The sequence below is a fragment of the Natator depressus genome, chromosome 2 (assembly GCF_965152275.1).
Source record: "Natator depressus isolate rNatDep1 chromosome 2, rNatDep2.hap1, whole genome shotgun sequence".
NCBI lineage: Eukaryota > Metazoa > Chordata > Testudines > Cheloniidae > Natator > Natator depressus.
Genome location: NC_134235.1, coordinates 72,797,562 through 72,810,159, shown reverse-complemented (window position 1 = coordinate 72,810,159; position 12,598 = coordinate 72,797,562). Strand labels below are relative to the sequence as shown.

Sequence of the window (12,598 nt, the reverse complement as noted above, 5' to 3'; positions counted from 1 at the left end):
TTACAAATTTAAGTTCCTAGGCTCGTCTTTTGAAAGTGTTGTGCATAGGGCCAGCGTTAGACTTGCTGGGGCCCAGGGCAGAAACTAAGGAGTTGGGCCCCCAACCTGCCTCCCTTACCTGCTCACACATTGGATTTCTGCAATGTTCTGAAGCCGAAGCCTGAGCCCTGCCACATGGGCCTGAAGACAAAGGCCAATCCCGGCAATTGCCCTGCTTGCTACCCCCTAATGCTGACCCTGGCTGTTCAGGTTCCTTTGAGGATGAGGACATTTCCTTGAATGTAGCAGCCTTATCACAGAAATGAGAAGCCAACAAAAACTTAGGGCGTAGGAAGATGAGATGGGAAGTTAACTGTTATCAACAGCATGGACTTCAAAGCACCAACTCTGGTTGTTCTGTGAGCTCTTTGACAGTACAGTTTTAAGTTGATTCTCCATATAATTTTGTTCTTGGAACAAGTCACGGAAGTAAAGAATAGGATAACACAATAAACAGCCTTTTGTCAAGTCACCCTCCTAAGACTAGCAAAGAAAAATGTGAAAACAAAATCAGCATTTGCCAGTAATATTCATACAAAAGTTCTCTTTGAAAAGGGGAGAAACGCTACAATTTGAGAGTTCAGGTAAAATGCCTGATAGTCTAATTTTCCCCACCCCAACTCCCTACTTTAGCAAAACTGAGGGTGCAAGTCCATCCATTAGGTTTCAGAATCAGTATACTAGCCAGACATGGTCTCATGAATTCTGTTACCAAGATATATGGGTTTTATGCAGTGCTATTGTACCAGTAACAGTATTGGCACTTCACTTCATATGACTATACGAATGATGTAAGCCCAATAGCCTGAAAGTTATTACAAAGTCTTTAAATAAAGAAACTAAGTGTTGGAATGACTGTTAAACAGTCTAAATATTTGAAGCTCATCAATAGTTCATATAAACACTTTACATCAGAAATGTTGAAATCATGAGATTTTTCAAAGGGATACCTCATTCACCCTTGTGAATATCCCAAATTCTGCACATGTCCACATAATTTGTGAATATGCTTTAATATTGCACTCTACCTTTATTCATGAAGTTGTGGGGAAAAATATAAGCGTATGAATTGTGGCACATCATAACTCTGCAACTTAAAATCTTGGAACGTCCAAATTAAACATATTGTTCATACACGATGGTGAATGATCATGTACACAGACACATTTCAGAATAAAATGTATCTTGGTCATTATATTTCTTCTGAAATGCCACAACATTTTGAGGCATTACTAGCCCACAATTCACACACTGCTACAATATGTACCGTACTGTATGCATCTATGTGTAAGTGCATGCCCCAAGGCATTTAATATAAAGTGAGATAACTATAAGAACCAGAAAGTTGAAGTGACTTTATGCATTTGTAAAATTATTTCAATTAATCCTTTTAACTACACTGCAGATTTATGCTACTCTGTCAATCTACATCATAATCTGTGATTTTTCAGGGTTTATAATATGGTTGTAAATTGCTACACCAATGACAATTGAAGCTGGAATACCCACTTTTGTTACAGTTGTTATAATATGATGTCTTATTGCAAAACACTGAAAATGAACTATGTTGTCACTAAATTAATCTTTATTACATGGTTTGTGTAATTTCATGGGGCTGAGAGTTATTCCCCTGGGGTGGGGGGTCATTGTTTTTCGCTTGGGTAATATAGTGGTACTGTAGATTACGTATGTAGAAGAAACATAGCTGATTATAAACTGGGAATTTATTCAATTGTACAATCAATAAAAAGGGAAAATCACTTTGAGCTTGGTTCTTCCTTCACACGACTGTAAACCAAGAGTACATCGCAATCGGTGGTGTAAGTGAGAGTAGAAATAACTCTCTTGTATATACAGTGAAATATATTAAACCAAATTTTTACTAAACTAAAATGACCATTAGTTCTGATAGTACTAGGAGTAGAAGTGGAATGAATAGTCAGCCACCAAGGCTTAGTTCACCCAGCACGCATCTCTGGTTAACTCTTCATCACTTTGTTGAATTTCTAACCTTCACTCTATTAGTCTCACTGGTATTCTGAGGATAAGACAAAGACAAAGTTTCCTATTATCTCAGCAAGTCAGAACAATTCAATATGGCTGATGGCTCCAGGCTGCCAACCAATGAATCCAAGCCACTACCCATCCTTCAAGCATAGCTTCTAGCTCCCAGTGGAATCCTTCAAGCATTAGACTCCCCTCAACGAAAAGATGCACCTTGTGGTTCCTTGAGTTACTGTGGGATCTCTCCAATTTCTAATGCATCCCAAAGCAGAACACACTTATATAACACCTTTTATTATGAGTTACTATTTCTTTTCTCTTATCTATATTAAAAGCCATACTCTGAGCTGAAACTTGGTTTCTGAAGATATTATTTAGGATCACGTCATTATTTTCATCTTTCTTCCTTTTAGCTGGTTTTGGTCTGCTTGACTCTTTTTTAAGTTGTAACTATTTAGAAAATTCAACAGGTTTTCAGTTTTTTAATTTTGCAATCATTTGACTAAAACATGGCCTCCATTTAAAATAGCATTTGTCCAGTGACTAGCCTATAAGGTGAGTGATCTGATTTGCCTTTAATATTCCTAGAATAAAAAATATAAACTGTTGAGATATTTTAGAGTGATTCTAGCATATAAGCAGTAAATTTTTTTATATTTTTTTTTCCTAATAACAAATCTTTGTTAAGATTCTGAATGAGGGACCAAAGTAAACTTTTAGAAAATGTGGTGCCTAATATAGCTGTAAGAGGAAGCAGGATTGTATTAATTTTAAAATCAATAGAAGTTGTGGGGCAATGGCTTGTCCCCACATGACGATCTGAAAATTTACTTGCAAGTATCAGAAACTGAGAGAGGAGGCTGAAACCGGCTATGTTTATAGATGATTCAACAAAGTTAATATATAAAAAGCACACACTGATCAGTGACCCTGGACTTGACTGGTCTCTGCAGATTTCACCCTCCTGCATCAACAGGGGCTACTGGACCCTAGGAGGGATTCACCCCTTTGGAATTTAGAGAAATTTTGGAGGTTCCACCTTAGGGAGGAAGCTTATATACTGACCAGCTGCATATCTGCCATCCCCCTCAATGAAGTCAATGAGCCATTTATGCCACCATGCTCACTTCACCCAGACTTTCTGCCAGGAGAAGCCTGGGTTATACATGCAGCAGCCAGCATAACCCAGGGTGAATTGAGCCTTCTCCTGTTGGTACCTGTGTGCAAAGCAGGGTAGGTTATTACTTAAGGGCAGCCTTCATTTCATTTATTCAGCATTTGTTAGAAGCTAAACCCATGTTTTCATGTAGTTCTGGGTATTTTTCTTGTAAATTCTGGAATGAGAAATTATGGACACTGATAAAGTGACTGTACTGTGCTTTCTAAACACTGATGCCTCTCTCCTTTTCCCCCACCCCAACTCTGAGCAGCATGCTTGACAGTGCAGGCCGTCTAGATGAAGAGCACAGACTGATCGCCAGGTATGCAGCGAGACTAGCAGCAGAAACTACTGCATCAGTAAGTGGTTTTAATTGGGGGAAGGTAAAAGTTTCCTTTTGTTGTTTCTGAAGAGCAAGGGCTTGTCACAATCAGAAAATTTACATCTGACAACCTTGATGGTTCACAGATTATTTTATTGAGGATATTGTTATGTAATAAAGAACAAGAATGCTTTCTTGCAGCTACCTTAACAATGTAGAGTGTATATATTAACCTAGTGATGTTTAAACAATTCAAACTAAGGAAACTGACTGCTGCCCTCACCCACCGTTATTTTACCGTCTCCAAATCCAAAAACAGGAAGACAACGTGGGACCCCTGAACTCAAACTGGATCGGAAAATATTGCCTAGATTGACTTTGGTTATAAGTTAGCGATTTACTTTAAGGGTAAAAACCTGAGATGGTAAATCTATTTCATTCCTTAGCTCAAACACCAGAGCCTTAAGTGCTGAGTATTTTAATTAATGGATGACTATAATGACCCATTACATTAGCCTTGGCTCTCATTTTCATTTCAGAGAAATGATTATACTACTCTGTGAATCACAGGATAGAAAGGGATGACAGGCTAAAAACTTACTATATTCAGAATTAAAAGACATTGAAGCAGGAACCTAATTGAAGTGTATAAAATCTTAAGTGGCATAAATAAGGTCAACCCAGTTATTTTTTTCCCATCTCAGCGCATTTGATAGAACAAAGAAGCATAAATGAAAGTGAAGTGAAAAGTAGCTCTGTACAGAATAGCAGGAAGCATATTTTCACTCTTGAGATATATACTGTGGGGTCAGCTGAAAGAGCCAAATAAGGCAAGGTTGTTCATGTTAAAACTGTGGGCCACATTCAAATCAGGTGAAGGCAGTTGAGCTGCTGTGGAGATGAATTTGGCCCATGGTTTTTAGCCATCTATCATATAAGACTTCATAACATTGAAGGAGCGGGGGCAGCAGGAAGGAATGCACACAATCTGATCATCTCACTGTCTGTTGCCTGACAATCAGTCACTGTCAGATTCAGAATGCAGCGCCACTCAGATTTAAGGCAACCTCTCATCTGTAGCTGATTCATCTTATAGCTGAAGGATGGTAATTCTTTAGCTAATCAAAATGCCCTGCGAATTATGTGTGTGGATGGAAAACCCTTCCTGAAGACTGAAATGTCATCTGTATCTGTCTGAGTTTTCTATACAGCACCTATCATCATGACATCTTAGTGCTATGAATCCCTATGGAGCCAGAGTATCTACACAAACAAGAAAAAGATGTGGTTTGGATGGGTACGCTAAACTTTCCGCTCCCCACCAATATACCACATTTTTTGTATGTCTTTTAAATATACACTACAAAGGAGAAAGCAAAGAAAGGCCTTCTGTGAACAGGAGCTCTCAGAGCGAATGTGGCAACCACAAATTCTGAAGCTCACTTTAGCAGCCAACCGGAAGATTAAAAAAACCTATTAAACACATTGTGCTTTTCAGGCAGCCAAGCATATTGCTAAGGCTGGACATGCAGGACTAAAGGGCCGTTATTTCAATTGTACAGTATATCAGTTTATTTGTTAGGTCTCCTCTTTGGATGTGCTGCAGTTTTCCTTGATGGATAGAATATTAGTGGGAAAATATACAGGTAACAAAAACTAAAGTTTTAAAATTAAGTAGCTAACTAAAACTAGAAATGTATTTCCCCTAGGTGTTATGTGGAACAGAGTCTAGCAAGAAGAGGAATATATTTCCTTCTTGAGGGCTAAGTCTGCCAAGTACTGTAGAGGAGATGCTCAAGATTAGGCCCCATGTGTCAAAGTTACACTTCAGATCATTCTTAAAGTGAGAGACAGTCCCATTTGCAGTAGCTGAGGGCACTACCTCAAATGATCAATTTTTAAATCTTTATCTGTACACCATGGAAGACAAAACAATTACTTGGATGTCTTTCTTGATTAGGATGCTTCCAATGGCTGTATTAATCCTTGCACTGCATCACCATGTATAAAATGTTTTTAATAAACACAGTGACTTTTGATTATTGCTGGCAAACATGACAAAGGGAGTACTCCAACAAAGTGGTAGTGAGACTGGTTTGAAATCCCCTGATGGGAAAATGGTTCTGTTGTACATTAAACGCTATGGAACAGCTCTTCTGAAAGCGTCAGTAGAGGGTGTATCAGAGATTCAGTCACACGGACCATGCACTGAACTGCAGCCTGAATGAAAAGTGGATGATGAAAGAGGATTTAACATGGAGAAATCTGCTGTTCTTTCAAAGAATTAAAGGTTCTTGGGACAAGTGGAAAGCAAATGTCTTTTCCTTTATTTGGGAGGTGAAGTGGGATGAATTTTTGTCTTGGTTTTTGTTTGAGTAGAAATTCCTTTTTTCTCATGTTGCAAGTCTCAAGTGCCTTGTCTACAGCATAATAATTAGGAGCCGTATTATAGCAATTGCCAGTAACAGTACAGCTTCACCAGTGTGAAGCCAATGCTGCAGATGGGGTCAGGCATTTTTATCAGTTTTTCCTGGAAAGCTCCTTGGAACAAGTTGGAATGACATGGTGGTAAACATTCAAGCATTATCTAGCTTAGTGCTTTCACTGGTATTACTAAATTGTGCTGTTGCATCGTTGGTGGAACATACTGTAATATGGATTCTTGTTTAGTTTAATTTCTTAATTTATTTTTTTATTTTAATGTAGAGGGCCCAGGTCCTCAATGGCATTTAGGCTCCTAGGTGTCTAAATAATATCTTTGAGGATCTGGGCTGACAAGTCTAACATGATGCTATCGGCAAGCAGATTTCATTGAACAACCATTGATCACACTTTAGGTGCAGATGAGTGCATGGACATATTTAATAATGCAGCCAAACTCTTTTGCAGCAGCAGCAGCAGCAGGGGCAGCAGAGAGGTGCCTCGGATATCTCTTTCACCATTGATGCAAATAAGCAACAAAGACAACTGATTGCAGAACTTGAAAACAAGAACCGGTAAGAGTATCCAGAAAACGTCTGCCTTTGTTGAGTACCGCACAATGTACGTCTGTTTGTTTTTAACATTTCATAGAATCATAGAATATCAGAGTTGGAAGGGACCTCTGGAGGTCATCTAGTCCAAACCCCTGCCCAGAGCAGGACCAATCCCCAACTAAATCATCCCAGCCAGGGCTTTGTCAAGCCTGACCTTAAAAACTTCTAAGGAAGGGGATTCCACCACCTCCCTAGGTAATGCATTCCAGTGCTTCACCACCCTCCTAGTGAAAAAGTTTTTCCTAATATCCAACCTAAATCTCCCCCACTGCAACTTGAGACCATTACTCCTTGTCCTGTCATCCGCTATCACTGAGAATAGTCTAGATCCATCGTCTTTGGATCCACCTTTCAGGTAGTTAAAAGCAGCTGTCAAATCCCCCCTCATTCTTCTCTTCCGTAGACTAAACAATCCAAGTTCCCTCAGCCTCTCCTCATAAGTCATGTGTTCCAGACCCCTAATCATTTTTGTTGCCCTTCGCTGGACTCTCTCCAATTTCTCCACATCCTTCTTGTAGTGTGGGGCCCAAAACTGGACACAGTACTCCAGATGAGGCCTCACCAATGTCGAATAGAGGGGAACGATCACGTCCCTCTGTCTGCTGGCAGTGCCCCTACTTATACACCCCAAAATGCCATTGGCCTTCTTGGCAACAAGGGCACACTGTTGACTCATATCCAGCTTCTCATCCACTGTCACCCCTAGGTCCTTCTCTGCAGAACTGCTGCCTAGCCATTCAGTCCCTAGTCTGTAGCGGTGCATTGGATTCTTCTGTCCTAAGTGCAGGACTCTGCACTTGTCCTTGTTGAACCTCATCAGATTTCTTTTGGCCCAGTCCTCCAGTTTGTCTAGGTCCCTCTGTATCCTATCCCTACCCTCCAGCGGATCTACCACTCCTCCCAGTTTAGTGTCATCCGCAAACTTGCTGAGGGTGCAATCCACACCATCCTCCAGATCATTAATGAAGATATTGAACAAAACCGGCCCCAGGACCGACCCTTGGGGTACTCCGCTAGATACCGGCTGCCAACTAGACATGGAGCCATTGATCACTACCCATTGAGCCCGACAATCTAGCCAACTTTCTATCCACCTTATAGTCCATTCATCCAGCCCATACTTCTTTAACTTGCTGACAAGAATACTGTGGGAGACAGTGTCAAAAGCTTTGCTAAAGTCAAGGAATAACACGTCCACTGCTTTCCCTTCAGCCACAGAACCAGTTATCTCTTCATAGAAGGCAATTAGGTTAGTCAGGCATGACTTTCCCTTGGTGAATCCATGCTGACTGTTCCTGATCACTTTCCTCTCCTCTAAGTGCTTCAGAATTGATTCCTTGAGGACATGCTCCATGATTTTTCCGGGGACTGAGGTGAGGCTGACTGGCCTGTAGTTCCCAGGATCCTCCTTCTTCCCTTTTTTAAAGATTGGCACTACATTAGCCTTTTTCCAGTCTTCCGGGACTTCCCCCGATCGCCATGAGTTTTCAAAGATAATGGCCAATGGCTCTGCAATCACATCCGCCAATTCCTTTAGCACTCTCGGATGCAACGCATCCGGCCCCATGGACTTGGATTTCTTCTCGCTTGTTTCTGCGTACTTGCTCTCTCTAGATCTAGATGTTTCTATTTATCAGGATGGGAGACTGGTTGCCTAAATAGCCAGTACCAATATCCGTATGGCAAAATTGTGGTGAGCCACTCTTAAGGCATTACAGAATCAGCCTGTTTTTTTAAAAATACATGGTTATATGCTGTGGGGTAGTTGTGAATATTTTTACTGTTTGCAGTTACCTTTGCAGAGGGTTAAAAATAAAAATCCCATTCTGATTCCAAAACCAAAAAAATCTTTGTTTTTCTATTTATAGAGAAGAAAATAAAAATCTCCAGAACACAGTCTGCGTGTAATAAATAAAAGAAGCAGTGATTGTAAAAAGACAAGCAGAAAATTAGGCTTTTGATACAGACGTAGCTGAAATTGGGAGACAGACAATGGGAAGTTGTGGATGTTGTGAAGGCCAAGACTATAACAGGGTTCAAAAAAGAACTAGATAAATTCATGGAGGATAGGTCCATCAATGGCTATTAGCCAGGATGGGCAAGAATGGTGTCCGTAGCCTCTGTTTGCCAGAAGCTGGGAATGAGCGACGGGATGGATCACTTGATGATTACCTGTTCTGGTTGTTCCCTCTGGGGCACCTGGCACTGGCCACTGTTGGAAGACAGGATACTGGGTTAGATTGACCTTTGGTCTGACCCAGTATGGCCATTCTTATGTTTGGAACTAGGGGCCAGATGCCCAATTGGAGTAAGTCAGCCTAGTTTCATTGATTTTAGTGGAGCTGCATTGATTTACACCAGCTGAGGATCTGGCCCTTGTCAGACCCAGAGTCACTGAACCGTAATTTACGTTGTCATACAGAGCTTTGTTCTGTGTTCTCTGCTTTTACTGTTGGGTAGATAAGGACTGGCCAAAAACAGATGCCTTTCTATCACAGACTTCTGCGAAAGACCTTCTTTCACTGTAGTACAATTCCACCAGCTCTAGTATTAATTTGTCTTTCATAGCTCAAGTCTGCTTTCTGAGTGTCTGATGCCCACGAAAGTGTAATGAAGAAAGAGTCTGTCGCTAACATCAATAAGCTTCGCCCCTCTTCAGCAAAGCTCTGCAGCTCTGTTAGCACTCCTATGCATCGATTCAGCTACAGTAAATCCTATTAAATGTACTTTCCCCTGAAGAGCTGCTGTCTCTCAGATCCATAGCTAAATTAAAAGCATTTTGAAAAGTGCAAATGGTGTGTGCCTGATTGATGTAGAAGACAGGATGGATATTATTCTAGTTTCTGTTGATTTCATGTGGGGCATAGAATATTCACATGAGAGAATGATGGTGAGGAATTCGTTAGTTGAGCCAAACAGGATCTATGTCCCTGCTTTCCACAGAGCATCTGAAATTCAGGCTCTAGTTTTATGGTCTGTTTTATGAAGGTCTTGCAGAAATGCTCTCTTTCTAGGACTATAGCAAACATCAGCAAACCTGTTCCAGTGGTGACTATGTCACTAAAGCTGAGATATGGGCCCCTTACTGAATGAGGGAGGCAACCTAGTGACAGAGGATGTGGAAAAAGCTAATGTACTCAATGCTTTTTTTGCCTCTGTTTTCACTAACAAGGTCAGCTCCCAGACTGCTGCGCTGGGCATCACAGAATGGGGAAGAGATGGCCAGCCCTCTGTGGAGATAGAGGTGGTTAGGGACTATTTAGAAAAGCTGGACGTGCACAAGTCTATGGGGCCGGACGAGTTACATCCGAGAGTGCTGAAGGAATTGGCGGCTGTGATTGCAGAGCCCTTGGCCATTATCTTTGAAAACTCGTGGCGAACGGGGGAAGTCCCGGATGACTGGAAAAAGGCTAATGTAGTGCCAATCTTTAAAAAAGGGAAGAAGGAGGATCCTGGGAACTACAGGCCAGTCAGCCTCACCTCAGTCCCTGGAAAAATCATGGAGCAGGTCCTCAAAGAATCAATCCTGAAGCACTTACATGAGAGGAAAGTGATCAGGAACAGTCAGCATGGATTCACCAAGGGAAGGTCATGCCTGACTAATCTAATCGCCTTTTATGATGAGATTACTGGTTCTGTGGATGAAGGGAAAGCAGTGGATGTATTGTTTCTTGACTTTAGCAAAGCTTTTGACACTGTCTCCCACAGTATTCTTGTCAGCAAGTTAAGGAAGTATGGGCTAGATGAATGCACTATAAGGTGGGTAGAAAGCTGGCTAGATTGTCGGGCTCAACGGGTAGTGATAAATGGCTCCATGTCTAGTTGGCAGCCGGTGTCAAGTGGAGTGCCCCAGGGGTCGGTCCTGGGGCCGGTTTTGTTCAATATCTTCATAAATGATCTGGAGGATGGTGTGGATTGCACTCTCAGCAAATTTGCGGATGATACTAAACTGGGAGGAGTGGTAGATACGCTGGAGGGGAGGGATAGGATACAGAAGGACCTAGACAAATTGGAGGATTGGGCCAAAAGAAATCTGATGAGGTTCAATAAGGATAAGTGCAGGGTCCTGCACTTAGGATGGAAGAATCCAATGCACCGCTACAGACTAGGGACCGAATGGCTAGGCAGCAGTTCTGCGGAAAAGGACCTAGGGGTGACGGTGGACGAGAAGCTGGATATGAGTCAACAGTGTGCCCTTGTTGCCAAGAAGGCCAATGGCATTTTGGGATGTATAAGTAGGGGCATAGCGAGCAGATCGAGGGACGTGATCGTTCCCCTCTATTCGACACTGGTGAGGCCTCATCTGGAGTACTGTGTCCAGTTTTGGGCCCCACACTACAAGAAGGATGTGGATAAATTGGAGAGAGTCCAGCGAAGGGCAACAAAAATGATTAGGGGTCTAGAGCACATGACTTATGAGGAGAGGCTGAGGGAGCTGGGATTGTTTAGTCTGCAGAAGAGAAGAATGAGGGGGGATTTGATAGCTGCTTTCAACTACCTGAAAGGGGGTTCCAAAGAGGATGGCTCTAGACTGTTCTCAATGGTAGCAGATGACAGAACGAGGAGTAATGGTCTCAAGTTGCAATGGGGGAGGTTTAGATTGGATATTAGGAAAAACTTTTTCACTAAGAGGGTGGTGAAACACTGGAATGCGTTACCTAGGGAGGTGGTAGAATCTCCTTCCTTAGAGGTTTTTAAGGTCAGGCTTGACAAAGCCCTGGCTGGGATGATTTAACTGGGAATTGGTCCTGCTTCGAGCAGGGGGTTGGACTAGATGACCTTCTGGGGTCCCTTCCAACCCTGATATTCTATGATTCTATGATATTCTGATGTTTGGAGCCTAGTCATGGTATCCTTATTGGTTCAGAGCTATAGATAGTTCGTCGTCTTCTTCTAATAGTGAGGTTCTAGGCTGGTTCTATGGAAATGCACTGACCTTTAGTCTTTTACTTACTATCCTCCCCCAAGAGAAATCTTACAGGAGATCCAGAGGCTGCGGCTTGAACATGAGCAGGCATCTCAGCCCACACCAGAGAAGGCACAACAGAACCCCACTCTCCTTGCAGAGCTCCGACTCCTGAGGTAGGTGTATATGCCATGAAGAATTCCTGGAAACAGATTTGTCTAGATAAGGGTAAATACATAAAATAGTCCTATCCCATTATTGTTCATTTAAAAACAAATGAACAGTGTAATTTTGTTTCTGTTTAATTTAGATTCAATATTGGCCTTGGGTGTGAACACAATGAAGTATATGCTTAAAATTTCACATGTGAGTAGTCCCGTTTACTACTCATGTGCATAAAATTAAGCATGTGTGTAAGTGATGCCAGATCAGGTACTTAGGTTGTAAGCTCTTTGGAACAGGAACCATGTCTTGCCCCAATATGTATAAATAACACCTTATCATAATCATGTGGTGGGGAAATGATGCTATTTCAGAACAAATACTTCTACCAAAAAGCCCCCAACACCTTTTGGGCCAGATCCGAGGCTCCCTTAGAGCCATGGACCATCCTATAGTGTGAGAGCTAGGAATGAAATGGCCCTTTTGCAAGGTTCCATTGGTCATTTTTGCTTCAACAACCGAGAAAGTCTTGGCTGTTTCAGCTAGAAGGACAGTTGACCAGATTGTCACAGTGGCCAGCTTCAGTATAAACACCCTCCAAAGTGAATGTACTAATCCTGAAGAGCATAGTGTGAGAGCCAGACTGAGCATCAGATCAGAATAATTTAAAACTAGTTCCTGTATACAGAGAATAGAGTGTGTGTAAATGCTTCCTCTCGAGTTAAAACTTTCATATTAACTTTTCAATCGAGGAGATTTTAGAGCGCACAAGATAAGAGAGGACTTCCTTGCAGCTTTCCTTCATGCAATAACCTGTTGCTGGTACCATTAGTCAGCCACCTGATAGCTGAAGGAAATCTTAGGATGAAACTGAGCAGAAAAATCTTTGTTTACAGATGCTGTATGGTTTTAAATGTTTAGCCTCTTCTACTTGAAAATAAATCTTTGTTTTGCTAATAATGACATTTGCA

At 41.7% G+C, this 12,598-nt stretch overlaps 1 protein-coding gene across 5 annotated transcripts in view; it reads left to right on the top strand.

Annotated features, from left to right (window-relative positions):
• The window catches only part of DTNA (dystrobrevin alpha), a 297,368-nt gene that overhangs the window by 245,854 nt on the left and 38,916 nt on the right, over nucleotides 1-12,598 (top strand). For all 5 annotated transcript variants that reach the window (XM_074944419.1, XM_074944416.1, XM_074944418.1 and 2 more), the window contains 3 exons: nucleotides 3,474-3,561; nucleotides 6,414-6,520; nucleotides 11,528-11,641. In XM_074944419.1, coding sequence (XP_074800520.1) covers nucleotides 3,474-3,561; nucleotides 6,414-6,520; nucleotides 11,528-11,641 — 309 coding nt within the window. The remainder of the gene's footprint in view (nucleotides 1-3,473; nucleotides 3,562-6,413; nucleotides 6,521-11,527; nucleotides 11,642-12,598) is intronic.